The 21,080-nt window shown below is 46.7% G+C and overlaps 3 protein-coding genes and 1 long non-coding RNA gene across 6 annotated transcripts in view; 2 read left to right on the top strand and 2 right to left on the bottom strand.

The window, feature by feature from the left end:
- The window catches only part of spcs3 (signal peptidase complex subunit 3), a 2,318-nt gene extending 1,413 nt beyond the window's left edge, over positions 1-905 (top strand). Inside the window, exons 4-5 of the mRNA XM_076048826.1 lie at positions 480-595; positions 679-905. Of these exons, the coding sequence (XP_075904941.1) occupies positions 480-595; positions 679-811 (249 nt within the window). The 3' untranslated portion in view covers positions 812-905. The remainder of the gene's footprint in view (positions 1-479; positions 596-678) is intronic.
- The window catches only part of LOC142903286 (uncharacterized), a 153,891-nt gene that overhangs the window by 20,893 nt on the left and 111,918 nt on the right, over positions 1-21,080 (top strand). The window lies entirely within an intron of this gene.
- On the bottom strand, positions 1,052-14,399 carry kdm2aa (lysine (K)-specific demethylase 2Aa). Of its 3 annotated transcripts, XM_076048789.1 has the most exons (27): positions 14,206-14,399; positions 13,258-14,030; positions 12,847-12,985; positions 12,588-12,666; positions 11,277-11,323; positions 10,998-11,176; positions 10,799-10,905; positions 10,094-10,187; positions 9,821-9,974; positions 9,613-9,728; positions 9,187-9,313; positions 8,823-9,067; positions 8,611-8,688; positions 8,377-8,501; positions 7,817-7,940; positions 7,605-7,733; positions 7,161-7,244; positions 6,668-6,913; positions 5,792-5,824; positions 5,582-5,687; positions 4,587-5,228; positions 4,364-4,514; positions 3,190-3,432; positions 2,909-3,072; positions 2,517-2,663; positions 1,738-1,956; positions 1,052-1,479 (listed from the first exon to the last, which is right to left on the bottom strand). In XM_076048789.1, the coding sequence occupies exons 2-27, from the start codon at positions 13,294-13,296 to the stop codon at positions 1,298-1,300; spliced, it is 3,999 nt and encodes a 1,332-aa protein (XP_075904904.1). In that variant the 5' UTR covers positions 13,297-14,030; positions 14,206-14,399; the 3' UTR covers positions 1,052-1,297. The 3 variants fall into 3 exon arrangements, with proteins under 3 accessions (XP_075904904.1, XP_075904902.1, XP_075904903.1); XM_076048787.1 differs by lacking the exon at positions 6,668-6,913 and having other exon boundaries at positions 14,206-14,398; XM_076048788.1 differs by lacking the exons at positions 6,668-6,913; positions 13,258-14,030 and having other exon boundaries at positions 14,206-14,398.
- On the bottom strand, positions 15,112-20,623 carry stx3a (syntaxin 3a). Its single transcript, XM_076048939.1, has 10 exons — positions 20,246-20,623; positions 19,123-19,197; positions 18,898-18,997; positions 18,418-18,492; positions 18,247-18,317; positions 17,444-17,552; positions 17,286-17,359; positions 16,559-16,693; positions 16,349-16,459; positions 15,112-15,741 (listed from the first exon to the last, which is right to left on the bottom strand). Exons 1-10 carry the CDS (start codon positions 20,273-20,275, stop codon positions 15,664-15,666), a joined length of 858 nt encoding a protein of 285 aa, XP_075905054.1. The 5' UTR covers positions 20,276-20,623; the 3' UTR covers positions 15,112-15,663.

Here is a 21,080-nt window from a genome sequence, read left to right as displayed (position 1 = left end):
GCATGTAATGTAGAATGACATCACACACACTGGGAATATAAAACACATTTCTGAAGACTTTTTGTCATTTATTAGAAAGATTAAAAGTCCATGACTTAAAAAAAAACTACAATAGAAAGAGTTATTATGAGCAGTATTTCGGGTCAAAGGTCGTCTTGACCGCTCCGTTTATTTTTGTGTTGTGATTTACTGGGAAAATCCTTTTTGGCCTGCAAGAGATATCTGGTTGCAGTACCTCTAATGACCACTGGGGGAAATAGCTGCGGTTCCATACTGGTGGTATGGTATCCAGTTCTTATATTTCCTTAGTGGTGCCACTCAAGGCCTGACTTAAGTACTGCAACCTTTTCAATGTTGTCGAAACACATTTTTTTATTTATATAAAAACCATCTTGGTGTGAACTATATATATACCCATCTCAACTGGAGTAATAATATTCATGCAAGTTGCCTGTTTGTACACACTGTGTGTGCGGTAGTCTCTTAATCAGGTGGTGTTGTGGGACAAGATCGTCCGCCGTGGTGAAAACACCAAACTCAACCTGAGAGACATGAAATCCAAGTACTTCTTCTTCGACGACGGCAACGGACTGAGGTTCAACTAAAAGTTCTGGATGGAAAAGTTGTTTTTTTTTCACACCATGTCTCTTAAGTAACATCATGTTCCCTGTATCCCAGGGCCAATAAGAACATCACGCTGACTCTGTCTTGGAACGTGGTCCCCAATGCTGGAATTCTGCCCCTTGTGGCCGGAAGTGGGCAGGTCAGCCTGCCGTTTCCAGAGTCCTACGAGACTGCAGTCAGCTACTAGACGGACCAGGACCAGGACATTGGACGACTGACACACTGTTTCTTTAGCGATGTTCAAGAACATTTGGTTTGTAATAAAAGTTTAAGTGGAAAGATCCTTGTCTTTGAGGAGTTTGTGTGTTATAATCCATCTTTATAATAGTCGCTGACAAAATGTGTAGTTGTCACAGCAAGCTGTTGTTGCTTCCAGTTTTTTTTCAAAATAAATTAGGAAGGAAAAAAACTCACAGGACAGCAGACATACAAAAAACAAGTTTACTCCAAATTACAATATAAAATCCTGGTTTGAACACATAATGAAGTCCCAGAGTGCAACTGCAAAAAACTGAAGGTTAACATTAGGAAAAAATATTCATAAAGTTTAAAATAAAAAAATGCAGGATGTTATTTATTTATTCTTCGTCTGTTTATTTACATTCATGAGAGTCGAGGAGTGCTGACGTTCTTTCAGCAGACTCAATCAGTTTAGTACAAAATAAGTTTTCAGTCAGTCGATCCTCTGGATGAGCTTCTCCTCCATCATGCAGTAGAGGGCAACGTGGGACAAGTCTGAGATGAAGGCGTTGCACACACGCCTGCTGACGCCCGTGCAGCCCCGGAGGTCGAGCAAGGTCAGGTAGGTGAGACGCTTTAGGTAGGTGAGACAGCCGTCTGTCAGCTCGCTACAGCCTGCAGACACAGAGAGACACACAAACAGTCATGTGATCCATTTCACCCAACAACACTGAACAGATTATTTTGAAAATTAGCCCTTTGTGATGTCACAGGAGGGTCACACACATCTCCCTGGTGCCTCTCAGGGTTGGTCTGTGACCACACCCCGAGCCATTTGTTGGTTCCACATCAAAGAACCCCCCTGCACCTCCATTTGAACATACGGTCGGAGCATCTCAGTGGAAGGCTGCAAAGACAGGGCTTATCACTCACCCGCCAATGTGAGCTCGGTGAGGTTGTGTCGGGTGTGAGTCCCGGCGGCGGCCAGCAGGGCGACGGAGGAGTCGGCCACACCATTGCAGTGCGCCAGGTCCAGACGCTCCAGCTGCGGCAGGTGGCGCTGCAGTAGCCGCAGGGTGGCCTCGCCCACCTCCAGGCCGGAGAGGCGGAGCGTCGTCACGTTCCTCAGCCGGCTGCGGGACGACTCTAAGCCTGGGGACGGGGGCGGGGGGGGACGTCAGCGTCAGTGAACCTTCAAGTGACTCGCTGTTCGATTGGATTCCGGTTCTTGAGGTCATGACTCGGTTCAAAATCGATTGTCAATTCAAAACTCGATGCAGGTCACAGTGTGAATACACTTTGTATAATGTGCGATTTTTAAATGTGAAAGCTGCTGATCAGCTGATTCCAATGACGTCAACACACAAAGCTAAACCTGAGGACAAAAGGTTCAAGGTTTATTCACACTCAGGTTGTACAAGAAATAACGCTGTTGGATAAATAAAATGCCACAAAATAAAACCTGAGGCTAGCTGCTCTTTTCTCCCAGGTGAAAAAAAATTGAAATTGTACACACACAAAAAAAAAACACTTTTCAAATTGAGGCCAAAACTAAAGATATATACTAAAAATATTGTGTTTGTCTCATCTGCCAAGAGACGTTTTCTAATATGAAACAGTTGAATGTAAAGAAATATTTAGCATTCTATCGGAGTTGTTCAGCAGTGAGCACTCCGAGAAGCCAGTCCTTCTGTCTCTCAGCAGGGACTCACCTGGAGGACAGACCAGCTCCTTGATCTGAGCATCTCTGATCCCGTCGCACCAGCGCAGGTCCAGCAGCCGCAGACAGGGCAGGGTGGGCGAGACCAGGGCCGACAGACAGGACCAGGACAGACCCGTCACCCTCAGCTCCCTCAGACCTGGACAGACGGACAAACAGGTCAGCGCCTGCTGTTAGGGCTGCACGAAAATGAGAATCACACGTTTTTGTTTTTTGCTCTCACAGCACTCCCGCAATTTTATTATTCTATGGATTCATCATGATTCTTATTACTTACAGACAGACCACTGATATTTCCATAAATGACCTGAAGGCCTCACATCCTCCCCTCTGTGTGTGTCTGTGTGTGTGTGTGTGTGTGTGTGTGTGTGTGTGTGTACGGACCTGGGAGCCTGGTGAGCAGACAGTTGAGCTGCCTCTTGGCCAGCGGGGTCCAGGACAGGTCCAGGGAGACCGGCTGGCGCTTGATGATGCCGGCCAGGGCCTGGTTGCTCAGCGGGCTGCAGCGGCTCACATCGATGTGGCTCCACAGGCGCTTGTCGCAGCTCCTGCAGGGGCATGGGGTCAGTCAAATGAAGTGCTGAACGAACAAGCTCAAAATGATGAAACACGCATGCATGCACTCACACACACAGACGTGCATGCGCAGCAGGGCGGAGACGCACCATTTGTACCAGGCCTTGCAGACGCTCATGCAGGTGAGCAGCTGGGCTCGAGTCAGGTGCCTGAAGACAGACACCCACACCTCCTTCTCCCCCCCCTTCTCGTTGCCCACGTCCTTGAAGGAGGGCAGGGACAGCAGGGAGGGCGGGGACACGGAGAGGGCGGGGCCAGTGGCGGCCGCCTCCTCATCCTCGGACGAGGAGCCGGAGGAGGCAAAGCGACCTTTGACCCCACGGAGACGAGGCCTGGGAGGGTTGTGAACGGGTGGAAAGCAGTGAAACAATCACGTAAAATTTTGAAAAACAAAAACAAATTCTTAATGTGCTCAACCGCAGTCCAGTAGGCAGCTACACCGTGTACGTAAGTATGTAAGTATTTTTTTTATACCAGTTCCTAATTAGAACAGTACTAGGGAACTGTTAACATTATCGACAAAGGTTAGTTTTGTTTTTTTTTTTAACTTTATTATGTCAGTGTGAGCAGCTGTCCTTTACATGAGATAACGTAACACCATCAGTAGGGTAAAACTAACCTGTCTCTCAACGGGTTAAACCCAGCTCATGTTCCCCATAATTTAGTTAGGGAGACGTTATGGAGATGATCAGAGCCCTTAATCCAGGTTACATTCCCTCTTTCCAGGACTTCTCCGGAGAAGTGCTGTCAGGCACCCTGCTACCAGCTTGGTACAGAAGCGCCTTTACAATGACTTTACATATGGCTGTACGTGTTTAGTCTGTTGGGTTGTATAATGATGTTGCTGGTGCTTTCCCTTCAATTAAAGGACTTTTTAATTTCAATGTCCTGTAACATTTTTTTTTAAACGCTAAATTAAACGTAGTTAAGATAAGAGCACCGACAGGTATCGGTAGCCAGCAAGGGTGGAATTAGCAGATACAACAAGCGTCTAGCTGCTCCTTTAGCGCTACAGTGTTGTCAAACTGAGTGAGTCTGATGCAACGAAGAATCAATTCTAGCAGTAGGCAGTAAACACAGGGCTAATCAGTCTGGAGTGACTGTTTAATGTGCACAGCTGCTCATGCACTCTGTTTGTGTTGTTTGATGTTGCACTAATTTTGTTCTGCGAGCGTGCTTCATTTGGAAACATCGGATGCAATTCCAAAAATGGCCAGTAGAGTGAAATTACCAGCCACATGTGTTGGGTGTGTGTTTCGCTACCTGCCGGGTCCTCTGTGTGACACGCCGTCGAACCTGGGCCGCGCTAGTTTGGACAGCGCCGTCTTCCTCTGGACGAAGCCCTGCTGGCCGCTGGCGCCCCCTGCTGGTGTCCTGGGACCAACAGCCGCCTCCAGCTTGGGAACGATGGAGCCTGCGGAGGAGGTGGGTTCAGCGGTCTGAGCTCGGATGACCCCGTGTGGCAGACGCATGGAGTTGCACTTACCGGCCTGCCTGCGGGCCTTGTGGGGGCGCTGCAGCGTGACAGTCAGGTAGGAGCCGCTCAGCAGCTCATCGTTCAGGTCCGACACCAGAAGGACGGGGGGCTCCGGGTCCGAGTCCCAGCGGCCCTCCCCCTCCTCCTCGTGTTCCGCTCCTTCCTCCTCATCCTCCTCCTCCCCCAGCGTGTCCATCTCCTCGTCCTCGGGGTCAAAGCCCCGCCCCTCGCTGTCCTCATCTTCGTCGTCCTCGTCGTCCACCCGCCGCCGCCGCCGCCTCCCGCGCTGGCGGTGTCGCTGGCCCCGCCCACCCTCCTCGCTGTCCTCCTCCTCCTCTTCCTCCTCTTCGTCGTCCTCATCATCGTCGTCGTCGTCCTCGTCGTCGTCATCGTCGTCCGACTCATCGTAGTCGTCCCCCCGCCGCTGCATCCTGGAGCCGCCCCCCCGCAGCCTCACGCCCCGCCCCCGCCGGCCCCCTCCTCCCTCCCTCATCCCCAGGCCGCGCTTCAGCCTGAAGACGTGGGAGGAACCCGAGGACATGAGTCCACCTCGACTGCCTCTGTGGCCTCCTCTCAGCAGGCCCCTCCTATTGGAGGAGAAGCCCCTCCTAGCCCCGCCTCTGGCGTGGAGCGCCATCCGTCTCCGATGACCTGCCGAGGGGGGAGCGGATTATTAATATAGTTTTTTATATACATTTTTTTTTATTATTTTCATATATATTTATTGCTTTTATCTGCAAAAGGAAATTTTGAAAAATATATATAAAAATATTACTGTTGATATTATTAACAATCAACAACATTATTCTGCCAATGAACTGGTCTTCATTCATCGACTCCAAATAAGGATTTACTTTACAATATTTTAACCATTCAATTTTTACCATTATATTTATTTATTATTCCATCACCAGCTGACAGTGTCTCTCTAGTGTGCTTTGTTAGTTTGCATAAACATTATGGATTTATTATTTTTTAATGACGAAAAGAAAATGAGCTGGAACCTTCGTCGTCATCGTCGCTGGCCGACTCGTCTCCGTCCTGGCTGTGTCTCTGTCCGCGGTAGATCTTGGCCATCCGGGCGTCCAGCAGGGACGAGGACTTGCGTTTCTGGACAGACGCAGTTGGAAATGAAAACCAAACCAAAAAAAATAATTGAGAAATACAGACAGGATAAAAAAAATGGAGGGCGAGATAAAGTCGCTGTGACTCACCGCTGAGAGGCCTTCGCCTTTGTCTCCTCGGGACTGCGGAACAGTGAAGAAAACAAGAGAAAAATATCCACCATAAAATGATCGAATAACAATCTGATGTGGTTTGTTTTGTGCATACGTTTTTATCAGCGACTATTCTGTACAAGTCCCGTGGACTCAGTCCAACATGAGGATCATGTTCTCAGGCCGCGCTCACAAACTCAGTCCAACATTTAACAGTATGAGTTGTGTGCATTGATGAGAACTGAGAAGCCAGTTCTAATACTGGAGCACACTGTCATGCAGCAAAAAAAATACAAAACGATGACAACAACATCTCTGGCGCGGCACACAATTATCAGCCACAGACTGAAGCCTCCCACAGCTCAAAAATGATGAACTGGTTTATTCTACTCCACTGGATGGCGCCACGTTGTCACCGTCTTACTTCTCACTGTCTTACAGCCCTGCCCTCATCAGAGACCCTCTGGTAACATTCAGTTAAAGACGTAGCAGGCATTCGGGGTCGTGACCTCAACACGCTGATTGTGTTACACCGTGGAACCACCGGCGATGAATGTACCATTACACACACAAAAAACAAGTCATGACAGAGGCCACGCAACCTATTGCTGGTAAGAAAACATGAAGCAGCAGCGCACACACACAAGGAGTAGCACGAAAAATAAAGAGACGCACACAATGAAAAGAGGAGACACACAAAGTCGAGAAGAAGAAAAAAAAACACAACAAACGCGTCGCTCACAAGATTTTATAGACAAAATAGCAGAGTCTCTCGGCTGGGAGAAGATGAGGAGGGAGGGATTAAAAAAAAGAGGAGAGTGTGTTGAACAGGACAGACGGGTGGATGAAGGCAGAGTAGGCGGAGCCTCTCACCAGTCTCGAGCTGATTGGCTGAGAAGGCAGAGGGGCTGCCACCAATAGCAGCGAGGCTGAGGAGGAGGAAGAGGAGGGGCAGCAAGTGGAAGGAGGAGGGGCAGCAGGAAGAGGGGGAGGAGCGACAGGAGGAGGAGGGGGAGGGGGGAAGAACCCGCAGCGGACCACCTCCCCGTCGGCCTGGGAGCCCAGCCGGAGGAGCAGCGGGCCGCGGGGACGGGCGTGGGGCTCGTCGCTGCCCGACGACTGAACAGGTCAAGTAAGTAAGTAAGTAAATAAATAAATAAATGAATAAGAATAAGAAAGAAATAAGAGGGAAGAGAGAAAAAATAAAAAAAAAAGGAAAAGAAAAATAATAACCAAAGTCCAAGAGACAGGGAGCACACACACAAAAAGTTGTTACTTTAAGTGTGTGTGTGTGTGTGTGTGTGTGTGTGTGTGTGTGTGTGTGTGTGTGTGTGTGTGTGTGTCTGTGTCTGTGTGCGTGGTTTACCTCAGGGTCAGTGATTCCCTGGACACACTTTGGACACTCCCAGCAGCTGGGCAGGTCCTTGTTGATCAGCCCCTCACCTGGAGTCTTGGGGTCGAGGAGGGGGCGGGGGGTGGAGGAGGAGAGGCGGTCAGTCTTTCATATCCTTTATTTTGTTTTTTGCACTGTATGCTTCACTCACTTTGGCAATGTCAACATATATTTACCAATAAAGCTCTTTACATTGAAGCAGAATTCGAAAGAGAATGGGAGAGAGACGGATGGAAAAGTTTTTCTTGAAACAATATAAGAAAAAGAAAAAAGAAAAAATGAGACGAAAAGGAAGAGAAGCAGCAGCAGAACCTTGGACCTCCACCAGGCTGACAGACAATATGAACATGATTTGAACTGAGATTCTGTCCTGGATAACTGGATCAGGGTGTGTATGTGTGTGTGTGTGCGCGCTACCGTGAGGCAGGCTGGATGGACGATCTGGGCACAGTTGGAACACTCCATCAGGATGAGGGCGGAGTCTCCGCTCTCCTCCTGGTTGGGCTCCTTGCAGACCTCGCACACCGCCGACAGGGGGAGGCCAGGCTGGAGGGGGCGGGGACAGCGATCAGCCAATCACACGCTTTCCCTATGTTTACACAGCGCACGAGGCGGGTGGAGCCACTCACAGAGAGACACTGCCTCAGCACGCAGGTCTGCTTCAGTTTCCCTGGACCACCGAACTTCTTCATGTCCCTGCAAAAGTTGCACTCTCCACACTCGGACCGCACACACGCGTCGCAGCGCTTGCACCTGCAGTGAGACAGGGCACCAGGAGCGCCGGGTGAACAGGTGCACTTTACAAGTCGACGGCGCAGGGTTGAAGATGTTGTGATCGTTTCTTTGCTCTTTTTTTTTCTTTAACCAAAAAACTACATTCCAGCTCCGAAGAGGCAGCTAGCTAGGTTTGTGATCACTTCCTGCGTTACGCCTTCATGTTCGCCTTTGGGATTACAGTACAACCAGGAGCAGCAGCAGCTGCTGCTTCCTGCTGTTGAGGAACGTCTTGGACCGAAGGGAAAGTCTTCGAAACAGAGGTTGGCAATACGGATCAGTGTTTCAGCACCGAGGCACCACACACACACACACACACACACACACACACACACACACACACACACACACACACACACACACACACACACACACACACACACACACACACACACACACACACACACACACACACCTGACTCTGCGTCTCCTCAGCACAGACATGGATGAGGCGGGCTTCTGCGGCCGAGGGAGGATGGGCGTGGCTGCCAGTTTGGGCCGAGGAGGCGGGGCCAGAGGAGGAGGCTGGTACCAGGAGGGCTGCAGGAGGAGAGGAGGAGCCAATAAGATACATTTCCCGTGCCTTCACTGCCTTGAGAGCAGGACCTTCTGCCCTCCTCCAGGGGGCACTGTTCAACCTGGCTCTCACCCTCTTGGGCCACCTGATGATGGGTCGCCCAGTGTAGGACAGCTTGGGGACGTCGCTGGCGTGTTCCTTCAGTAGCGCCTGCAGGACACCAGGGGGCAGCCATGAGAAAATGGGAGCACACACACACACACACACACACACACACACACACACACACACACACACACACACACACACACACACACACACACACACACACACACACACACAACCTTGATGTGTGTGATGAGTGCGGGGGCGTTGTGTATCCCTGCTGGCACAGACTTCTTGCTGGTGGGCAGAGCCTCCAGTTTCCCCAGCAGGTTCCAGATGCCCTCCAGCTCCAGCGGGGTCAGGTGAACTTTGACCCCTGGCTGCTGCTCCAACTCTTCTTCCTCACTGTCCTCATCCTCATCCTCATCTTCATCATCATCCTCATCCTCATCATCCTCGTCCTCAATGGGAGGCTTCTTTAAACCTGAAAATCAATATGAATCGCAGTTTGAACCCACAACAGTCGCTCTGATTGGACGATCCTGACCGGTGTGTGTGTGTGTGTGTGTGTGTGTGTGTGTGTGTGTGTGTGTGTGTCCGTACCGATGCCCAGCGAGTGTTTCTGGAACTCTGGCGTGAGATAGGAGGTCCTGGTCAGGCTGAAGACATAGCGCTCCAGCACGTACCAGCACATCTCATAGAAGAACGGGTAACGGAATTTGACCGGGACCTACCGGGCAGGTGGGGAAGGAAACTTTAGGGCTACATGAAGCTGCTTCTGTCAGAAGTGGGCAGAGTTATTAGCATAAGATGATTCCGAGGACCGGGTACCGAACTTTGAAAGATTTGTAGCTGCGACCTGCGTACTCCTCCAACGCTGTCGAACACTCATTAAGTAGTGGAAGCAGTATCGAAACCAAAGTACTCATATTGGGCATCATCACAAAATAATCAGAATGGAACTCAGCCGGCCCTAATGACGTTTACATTTTTTGTTGCACAGCGCCGCCTACAGGACACAACACTCACCCGCGTCCTGTCCTCGATGTTGCAGATGTTGAGCTGCATGGGGATGTTGAAGCTATGCAGGAAGTTCCCTCCAAACACCATGGAGTCCACGGGGGTGTAGACGGCGTGGATCCAACCTGAGGACGCCAGCGCACAGCACATGTGACCAAGTGGCGCCAAAGCTGCAGCAGCAGCAGCAGCAGGAGGAGCTTGAGCGAGCCACACCCACCTGAGGGGATGATGAGGGTGTAGCCCTGCTTCAGCTCGATCCTTTGGCAGTCGGTCGCCCGGTCGCCCAGGAAGACGTCGCCCTGTTTCCCTGACAGCACCCAGTTCTCGTACAGCTCCAGGTTCTGAGGAGTGGGCGGGATCAGCCAGAACACCTTTTGGGGGTAATTACAGACACAGACGCAACAATGATTTCTAGCTCACACTTTCAGTCTGCTGATTTTGAAAATCCCCCTGCAGTCACGGCAGCGTCTGACTGGACGCGGGGCCCCACCTTGGTTCCTCGCAGGATGTGGTACCACACCGACGTCCCTCCAAAGTCGATGTGGAAGTCAGTGTAGCAGCCCTCCACGCTCATCAGGCAGTACCTACAGAGTGGGGAGGTGGGGGTTAACACATCATCAAGGGTCAAGGGTCACATTCAGCCTTCCGCACAGTCCGCTCTCCACTACACCCCCCCGCTCGACTGCCTTGTCGCTGCAGCACCAGTGGGACTAACTGGGGACAGTGACTGCTGGTCACTGCTGCTGGTGTTTCTTGGCTAATGTCCAGCTGGACAAAGATGAAAAGTCTACTGCTAATGTTAGCTTTAGCTCCTTCATGAAGACGGTAGAGCAGAGAGTGACAGAGGTGTGTGCGTGTAAATGTAGTGTATAACATTAGAATGTAGTGTTTATAATGTTAAAAAAAAACAACAAAAAAAACAGTTGAATGTTCTGTATTTGACTAGGTATTTTCTCTTTTCTCTTTGTTAGTTTGTTTAGTACTTTTTCTTCAAATGATTAACTTGAGGAGTTGACTTATGGATGCTCGACTATCAACCTGTTGGTACACTTTTCTGAAGATCTTCTGCTCTGTAAATTTCCACTATGAGGTCTGCTCCCTTTTATGCAAAGTTTTTTGTTTTCCAATTCATCAATGAATCAAAAAAAAAAGATTTATCCATGCAATTCAGCTGTAGCCTTGAACAGAGACGTACTTCTGCACTTTGGGGTACTGCATGTCAGTGATCGAGTTGGTGGAGTCCCTTTGGCGCTCTTTCAGGTGCCGCGGCCACATATTGTCCACCCAGTCGATCTGATCCACCTGCAGGCAGAGAGAGAGGGAGAGAGAACACTGGGGTTTGATTGACAGTGCTGCAGACCTGCCGAGCATAGCTAGAGGACCACCCCAAGTACCGTGGTGGGTCTCCGGACCAGGTTCTCCAGCTTGGTGTGGCTGAACTCCAGGCTGATGACGTTGTACAGTTTCCCACGTTGGGACGGCGGCGTCTCGTAGTAGCGGCACCACTGGGCCATGGACATCTCGGTGCCCTTCTGCGTGCTGACGTCCATCACATCGATCATGCGTCTGCTGCCTTGGGTGGGGAAAGGAGGGGTCGACACCGCATGGGAGGGGCTGAAGCTTTAAGATATTGCCAAACTTATAAAAAATAAAAAGGAGGTATGGAATCTTACCGACAAACATCTTGACGTCGTTGACGGTGAACTCAGTGTCAGGCATCCTGCAGGACAGCAGCCAGAGATTTATTCATTTCCTAACACAGTTTTTTTGTTGCATTTTTGATAGTGATAATGGAAGCTAACCCAAACCAACAGAAGGTCAGTAAAAAAACAAGCTCGCATCCAGGGGCTCCAGAATAACTATTCTTTTACTAGGAAGCACAGTGGCACCGCCTAACTTTTAATTTTAGGGGAACAAGCTGTAGATAAGCTCAATCAATCAATCAATCAATCAATACTTTATTTATATAGCGCTTTTCATGCATTATCAATGCATCTCAAAATGCTGAACAGAAAAATAAAAACAAAAATGTAAATGTAACAAAGACCCACCCTCACTCCCCTCCCAACCACACACCCAGGACAGCGCATCCTTCGCACACCTACATATTATCAATGTCACTCAAAAGTGCTTCACAGAAAAATTACAACAGAAAAGCAGTACAGTAATAAAAATCCAACCACACACCCAGAACACACCCATGGCAGGGCACTGAGGAACCATGAGTGGAAAAACACCTGTGGGGAGCTCATCCACACTGAGAGGGTTTGACGCCCCGGTGGGCAGGCCATACATACCTCCCTGTGTGGAGGCCCCCCCACGAGGAAGCACTGCAGCTAAAAAAAAACTAAAAATAAATAAATAGATAAACAAGTAAGCTAAAGCACTAAACATAAATAGATCAAGAAATGATACATTTCTCTGCCATCCATGACTTGATATCTAAAATCGACAGTTTAAAAAAGGCTAAGCGTCGTCTGGACACACGACAATGTCCAGCAGTGCGTCATCAGGGGAGCTGTGGAAACAGATGCTGTGCCTCCTGATGATGTCCCCAAGGGGAAGCATGTATAGATTTAAAAGTACTGGACGTAAAAGTGACCATTGGGGCGCCCCACAATTAATTTCACGGGTACTGAAATAGGTTTCTGAGTCGTTTTAATAAAACTTATATACATCATATTGTATTATTTATATATACATATATATATTGGTTACTAATAAGTTACACTATTATTACTTAAATATTTCATACTCAAATACTAAATGCCCAACTAGAACAGAAGTTTGTCGGCAACGAAATACATTCAATAATAATAATCACAAAACAACTGGTCGAACATGCGCGAGTCAATCGAAAATTTACTCACACCGTCTTAAATTTTAGGAGGGGAAAAATGTGACAATTTTTTGAGGGTCAAGGCTGGATTACTGCAGTATCTCATTTGGGGACGAGTAAAGTGGAAAGAAAAACCAAGCCCTACTGTATTCCAAGTCCATCAGGCTGCTGGAAAACGACGGGCTCCCTCAGTCCTCCTCTCTGGACGAACTCATAGGTGAAGTCTGGAACGAGAGAGAGAGAAGGAGAGAGAGAGAGAGAGAGAGAGAGAGAGAGAGAGAGAGAGAGAGAGAGAGAGAGAGAGATGAAAGTGTTACAGTTATCTTGTTTATTATCATCATTATTCATACTTTATATATAAGATGATTCCCTTCCAGGAAGAGGCTCCCTGGAGCTCCGCCTACCTTTCCCCTCCATGTGAGCCACCCGGGCGGAGCCGAAGCGCTCGCTGCTGACCTTCTCCTCCAGGTCAAACATCCTCCTCCCGTCGATCTCCTCGTCTGAGATGCCGTCATCGTGGTAGCGCCGTCGGGTCCCGGTGCGCTGGGACAAGGTGAAAAAAAGTCAGTCCGGGAATTATCCAGGAATTAATTCATCAACAAAACATTTGGGAATTTAACCCCCTGTGCAGAAATCTCTAGATTCCTGGGAGGTTGTGACCCCTTCACAGACCTCAGAGTCCTTTTATTCATTCTTCTGTTTTTATTTCGTGAAATGCTCCATGCCTATGACGTTGATGACTGACAACTAACTCACCTGTCAGCTACATGTTCCCAGTAAATGTTTTTTTTCTCCCGCCATTTGTTTTTACTTACCAGCCTCTTGCTGTACCGTTGCCTAGAGTCATCCATCATGACCGGAAGTAGTAGTGGTAGTCCGCTTATATTCTCGATTTTCGGAGTAATAAGGCCATCACCAGGACGAGTTCCGCTCTACGGACGGCGGCGCCACTCGGTACACAAAAAGCCGGAAGCAGCTGAGATCGAACCAGGTTTATTTTTCCTCCCCACAACAAGTTGCAAGAAAGAATGGCTCCTTTCATGAACTTAGCAACTTCATTCTCGTGTCCTAACACCCACAGCGGAACAGTATTAGCCGCCAAAACAGGATTCTAACTGAGGCCACACCATATCAAGAACAACTAATCATCCTTACAACTAACTGAACACGAAGCCAGGTTTGGGCAACCCGGGCTTGGGTCCTCGCCTGTCACTGAGTCGTGGCATAGCTGACGTTGAATTTAAACTGAATAAAGGAATGAAGACCAACTATTCCCCGAACTCAGACACACAATGCGCGAAACAAAAACTAGCTGAAAGTCCCAGGTCCCAGAGGTGTGCAGTTTGTCCCTGCACGGCACTATAAAGTTGATACGCACTACAAACAGCCGCCATTTTTGCTCCCGTCACAAAACATCACCATAGCCACGCCCCCATTGGGCTTTTTGGACAAATCGCAGTCGTGCCCTGAACGCGCCCTTTGGTCCAGCAGAGATGTCAATCACGCTGAAACCTCTAACCGCCAATGCTCGGCAAGAGGCGGAAACCGGCCACCAATCACAACGATGACGAGAAAAACTCTCCAAATTCTATTGGTGGGCACAGCCGGAGGACATAATCTTAGTGGACAAAAGTCCGCATCACTCAAAGCCACCGGCCAATCACGTGATAGAACACCCTTTGTTGCCTCCTGGGCCCTCCCCCGACAAATGCATCTCGTCATTGCTAACTAGCATTAGCAATGAACCCTTTTAAGATTCTCACCCCCATTTTATCCAATGACTGACGCTGCTGCTGCGGCGGCGGTCTTCAAGTGGCGGAAGATATGCGACGTCCTCAGCGATGTGCGTGTCCCACTTCCCGCGTGCCTCTCACCGGTGGGACACGCTTTGTGAAACCCCTCCACCACAACGAGGAAGTGCGAGCGGATGGGACAGACCCACTAACGTTCGCGTGCGGCCTGCGGGATCCCGGCAGTGCGATTGGCTAGTGAATTGTTGGAAGATATCGCGTGATTGGCCGGATTGACCCGTCTGTCAACGCACGAGCGCACGAGCAGTCCGTTTGATGGAATACGGCGAGCGAGAACAGCAGAAATATGAATGAAACAAAACAATTGCATGGAAAGAGAAGCCAAACGGAAAAATACACACAAGTAAAACAAACATCAGGTTTATTTTTGACGCCAATCACACAATGAAACGACTAAATATGGTGTGTTTGTTTCACCATCAATAAAGAACAAAATCAAATTCACAAATTAATTGATGATATTGTCACACTAACCGTACATGACCTCCTGGTCACAGGAACAAATAGATGGCAGGTAAAGCAAATCAGACTTTGTTATTTAGTCATGTTTTTATTACAGTCAGTTCCGTTAGTTGTAAAGTTATTACTGGTCTCTTTTTAAGTTTCCAAATAGCCCCCAAGAACAAATGGCTAATTAAAGGAAGAGGAAAGGGAAAACAATTCCACAGACACAGAAATCATGTTTCCTGTGCAATGGGACATACCACACAATAACTCTATACATATATATATATATATATATATATATATATACATATATATATATATATATATATATATATATATATATATATATATATATATATATATATATATATATATATATACATATATATATGTAAACAGTGCTAATAATGTTTCTAATAGGAATACTGCAAAATATAAACATAACAGCATCTTTTTATGGTATTACGTTTAAACAAAAGCCTTACAAAACATTATGTAACTATGGATCAGACTTGCTCCTTTTTTTATTCATTGGGGAATTTTAATCTCAGGGGAGTCAGTGTTTTACCTAAAATAATGCCTATATAAATTAAACGAGCTGTATAAGCTTCAGTCCAGACCTACAATGCTTCATCTACTGTGAAGCAAAGTATGAGCAAGTCAAGGGAAAGGGGACACACACACACACACAAAAACAAAAAAAAACAAGAAGGAGGGGGATACAATACAATACAATTTAAAGTCTTCGTAATAAATTCTCAAACAACGAAAACCTAAAAAAATAAAATAAAAAAGTAAAACACCCCCAAGGCAATGAAAGTGTAATCAAAAAGAGTAAAACTGTTGATTGTTTTATCTCTAATCTAATATTTTAAACATTTTTATTCTTCATTTAGGTGAGTGTCTCAGATCTTTGTATGTTGCTCACGGCTGATCTAGTCTGAGAAGGTCTGGATGACTTTCCTATTTGATGAAGCTGTAGACAAAGGAGCCAAGGACCAATGCCAGAATCACACAGCAGCAGAATATCATCATTTGTTTCTGAAAGGTGAACAGACACAGAGAAAGAAGAGAAAGTGACGCACCAGTCATTGGTTTGGGACCAAATTCCTTTTCTTGAGACACAAATTTGAGACAAAATACACCTTCTACTAACACTTCTGACTGGTTATAAACATAAATATTTTAAGAGGTTGAGGGGATGGTGAGCCACCAGACAGTAAAGAACCCAACCAACATTATATGCAAGGGTGAGAATATTTTTGATATTTTAAAGTTTTTTTTCAGAGGTTTCCAGTGTTTTCTTTCCAAATTTAGATGTCTTTTTTCCTCCAGAACCTGTCTTGACTTAACAAGCAACGTTAACACTCAATAAATCAATTAAATTTCCCAAGGGTCTGAAACGTTAGTGTCGACTGCAGTGAGAATATCAAATTTAAGTGATGAAATGTGCTTGACTTATTTATTTTTTTTTTTTGAACAGTAGACAGTAGACATATGTACCACTATTTTTGTTTTCTAAGGTTTGAGGTCTTTGATGCTGGACTGAGATGACTGATCCCGAGAACCAAAGTTCTAGGGTTCCTCTGCTGTACGTTGTCGGTAAAGGTTTGGTCCAGGTTGCTGACAGATTGAATTCAGTTCTCACCCTGCGCGCCTCCTGCTGGAACTTGGCGGCCTTCTTGGTGTCGGCAACTGCCCTCTCCACAAAGCCCACCGATTGGTCCATATTGCCCTCGATCCGGTCGATCATTCCGCCCTGGGAGCAGACAGAAACATTTAAATTAATAAAAAAAAGAAAAAAAAAAAAAAAAAAAGAAGTTTCATTCAACAAAATGCCTTAGAACGACTCACTGACCTGGTTCTCCACCAGCATGGCAATGTCCACAAACATGTCGTGGAGCTCCTTGATGCTGCTCTCCAGCCTCATGATGTCTTTGTGCCGGGCTTCAATCTCGTTTAGGGCCTGCTGGTTGATCTTGGAGTCCATGATCTGAGAGGAAAAAGTTACAGTCAAAGTGTTAATATCCAAAACTTAATATTTTATGAGAAATTTCAATACTTAGCAGCAGCCACCCATTGGTGAATGAGTGTGTGAGTGAATGGGTGAATGAGAGGCCATTGTAAAGCGCTTTGGGGTACTGTGAAAGTGCTGGAAAGCGCTTTATAAGTGCAGTCCATTTACCATATATATGTATGCATTTTTGTAGTAAATGTAGTAAATGTTCTAAACAGCGTCTTTCCAAATTAAGATTAAAAAAAGTCCTTTTCTACTTTTGGAACAGCGTGAGCGCAATGCAGGCTGGGACATATTGCTGGGTTAGTGACCATCGATGCATTGTGGGAAACATTGAGTGGAGTACCCTACCAATATTCAATAAGGATTTGGAAACCACTACAAAATGGCATAGCCCCGATATAATGACTAAAAAGTCAGTAGGGGGCGATCTCGGACCTTTAACAAGCTGGTTTTCTTCTACTGTGGCGAAAAGATTAGGTTTAAAATGGAAAATTATGTTTAAGAATTAAAGATGAAATTAAAGGATGTCTTTGATGGAGAAAGACCAGCGTTCGCATGGACTTACTCCTGCGGTGAAGACGGCCGAGTTTCCTCCCTCCAGCATCTCTTCCAGCTCCTCGTCGGTCGTCGCCTTCCCCGCTGTGGTTGACACAGAAGCAAAAGGTGACTCACCCGCACAGGAGACACACACACAGTGGTGGGACTTCTCTACTGTCAACTCACTGATCTCCAGCTGCCGGGCAATGCGTCCTTTGCTCTTGTCCCGGAAGTCGACTTGGGCCTCGTTGTACTTGGTCATCACCTCCACAAACTTCTTGGCCAGGATGGCGTGCTGAGGGGGGAGGGAACACACAGCGTTGCCAACTTTGTCACTGTTTCACTTCATTTTGTCAGTATTCAGTGCCCTCTAGTGACTCTTTTTTTGTCTGGTCTTGGAGACTTTTGGTGATGTGGATGTGAAACTATGTATCTTTCTTTTGACTTGCTCACACATCATGCTACTGCCAGTCAGAGCAGATATTTGTACCTCTTTGTCCAGTCTGGAAGGGAATCTCACATGTGCAAAGCCAAAAAAAAATCTACAAAAAATGTAAATGTAGATTGGTTTTATGTTTCAATTGTTGTGGTTTAAAATACTTTGTTCTTATAGACTATGGTTGTGGTTCTTCGTGCGATACTTTAACTTGTCACTAGCTGTTGTCGGCATGGACCATAGTGGACCATATAGTCAACAAAGGGAAGAAAAAAAAAAAAACAATCACTCAGCCATGGTGACTCTTTTCACAAAGTTACAAAGTTAATTTGTATTTCTAAACATATTCAACATATGTTTTGGTCTCTCTCACCACGTTATTCCTCTCATTCAGCCCTACAGTGTCCATTGTAATGACCTGAGCATGAGCTATCATGCAAATGAGGTGATGACATCATTAAGCAACCGCTTTTATCACGTAGCAACTTCTCTTACTGGAGGAAGTGGCAACACGCAAAAAGAGTCAAAAAGGTCCAGAGAAGAATTTCCTGACCTGTGATTTACGTATCCGCAGATCAGCCGAGGCTCTCTCGTCTGTGTTTGACTCCAGCTGACGCTCAATACCTGCGTGCACACAGCAAAACACAATGTGTAAACTGAGCCTGATTTTTGGGTACACAATAACCCATGATGATACAACAATAAAGATAAGAAAATTCCCGACTCTTGAGTTTGTTTCTGGCGTTGTTGGCCGCTTTCTTGATCTCGTTGGTGATGGCTTCAAGGTCGTCTTGTATTTCTGACAGAGAGAGAGAGACACAGAGAGAGGAAGAAAGAGAGACAGAGACAGTGAGAGGGCGAGAGAGAAATCACAAAGTTTTGTGGCACAAATTTCCCCCCTTCATATGTTTTTTTGATGGCGCTACCTTCCAGAAGAAATAGAAATGAATAGCCCCACCTGTGACATTACAAGGGGCACTGACACCTGACACCTCTCCCAGGTTAGTGACCACACCACCCACCATACCCTAGCCACGCATTGGGTCTGCCCCCTCCAAGACTGCTCTGTTGTTTTGGTCGACATATGGAAAGTCCAACAGACTGTAAACACAGGGCTAGTTTTTTTGATATTGTTGTGCAGTGGAGTCCAGGATTATTGAATCAGAAACACAAAGGCTCACACACTCTCTGCAGACATACTCACTTTGCTCGGAAGTTGGAGCCGACAGGATGGTGGAGTAGAGCTTCTTGATTTCAGTGACACTCTCGTCAATCTTGTCGATGCTGGTGCGAATGTCTTCGATCTGGAGCCGCACAAACACACACACACACACACACACACACACACACAGACACACACACACACACACAGCAGGAAGGGTCACACCGGTACACCTCCAGGTAACCTGGTTAAATGTCGGGGTCGTACCTGGGCAAAGAAGTCGTCCATGAAGGCCTGGTTCTCCATGGGGATCTCCACCTCCTCGCCGCCGGCATCGCTCTTCTGCTCAAACATGAGAACACAAAACACACTGAGGTCCTGCCTTGTCTCCAGGGCGGTTTTTTGAGAAGAGGCTCCCGAGTCATACCAGGTATGGCAATACCAGGCATGGCAGACCAGAAAAAAAAAACAGGTCGGGAGGAAGACAACAGAAGAATCAGGAATAAAAGCCAATCAACTAATAAAAAAGGCAGATATGCTGTTAACCATTTTTTACCGATTGATTGACAGACTGACAGTTCCAAACAGTATTCCACACCAATCCCCAAAGATTTGAAGTTTTAAATTATCCAGGTATTAGCATACATAGTAAAATAAAATAAAGCATAAAAAACAGTCCTCACCTGTGCACAAAACACTACAGTCATTAAAAAATCAAGTAAAAATAATCAATCAATCAATCAATCAATCAATCAACTTTTATTTGTAAAAAAAATCAAAGTATTTAAATAAAACAAGATGCAGAGTTTTCGTGTGGTACTGGGACTTAAGAGGGCACACTAAATTATCCAATGACCATCCACCATATCCTAGGCAGGAAGCCTGCATGCCTGCCACAGTGGCGTGAGATCAACCGTGCTCAAATGGTGTGCTAACCATCCCCCCGCACACCTCCACTCCAAACCGCAAATTAATCTGATCGGCCTCATGCGTGTCTTAGTCTCCGGCTGGGTTCCAACTTCTAGCCGCGGAACACGCACAGTTTAAACACTTGGCACACCTGGTATACCCGGTACACCTGGAGCACCCAATACACCCAGTACACCTGGTACACCCAGACTATAGAGCACACCACATTAGCTCTTCTCGCCGCCGTGTATAAACCAGCCAGGTGGCAAGAAGAGAGGCCTTGGTAGGCAACAGGTGCTGGGACCCTAGGGGGTGCTGTCAACAGTGGCGTCCCAAGGTCCCACTGTTGACAGTGGGACCTTAGTGGATGAGGGGTCCTGAGGAGTCCTCAGTGGGTACTTGTTTCACTGGCTTATGAATATGAGGGCCCCGGAGCCAATTTTTTTTTCTTCTTCTTAGTGCCCAGAATTGCAGGACATACCTCCTTCAGCTGGGCCAGTCGATCCTTCATCTTTGCCTGGATGGATGGATGGATGGATGGATGGAAGGAAGGATGGATGGAAGGATGGGTAGACAGACGAGCTAGTGCTAACAAAACAACCGGCAAATTAGCCCTTAGCTGGACATGATCAGCTCCACTAGGTAATCCGACACTTTCTGCCAATTAGACAAGTGATGATACCAAAGAAAAGAAAATAAGTTGCAGCCAAGAAAAGACAGTGAGGAAATAAAATAGAATAATAAAGAAGAGAGAATCCTGCTTGTTTAGGTGTCCGTCTGAGCGGTGATACTTCTGGACACCCTAACCTGCAGTCCCACTAAGCCTCTATCCTCTAAGAACGGATTAGCACATGAACGGTAAACCCCCACGCCTCCCTCCCATTGTGAAATACTGAGAGAGCTAAGTCATTAGCCACGCCGATACGAGCAACCAGGAGTGGAAAATACACGGCTGGAAATTACGTTTGCATGTTACTGCAATCAAGCTGGGTCAATATTATAAATGCATTTGTACGTCGAAATATGGAGTAAATGTTAATAAGAGAATAACATTTTTAATTAGATAACATTTAAAAAATGCCCCTTTCTCACACTGCAAATTATCTAAACAGGTGGGACACACACTTAAGAAATGATCATTTTTAAATCTCTTTAAATCTAAAAAAAAAAAACAAAAACAAAAACAAGCCAGGGCAAAGCAGATCACTGTTTGGCTGATTCAAGAAATATGATTTATTTATTTTAATCAATTTTGTTTTTATCATTTGTGTTATTTATGTTATTTATTTATTTATTTTTGGTGGGGGGGTTGACCT

Source organism: Nelusetta ayraudi, unplaced genomic scaffold (genome assembly GCF_046127955.1).
Source record: "Nelusetta ayraudi isolate G7.1 ecotype Tasmania unplaced genomic scaffold, CSIRO-AGI_Nayr_v1 ptg000109l, whole genome shotgun sequence".
In the NCBI taxonomy this organism is placed as follows: Eukaryota; Metazoa; Chordata; class Actinopteri; order Tetraodontiformes; family Monacanthidae; genus Nelusetta; species Nelusetta ayraudi.
The sequence above is the reverse complement of the archived record's forward strand: the minus strand, read 5'-3'. Positions and strand labels throughout refer to the sequence as shown.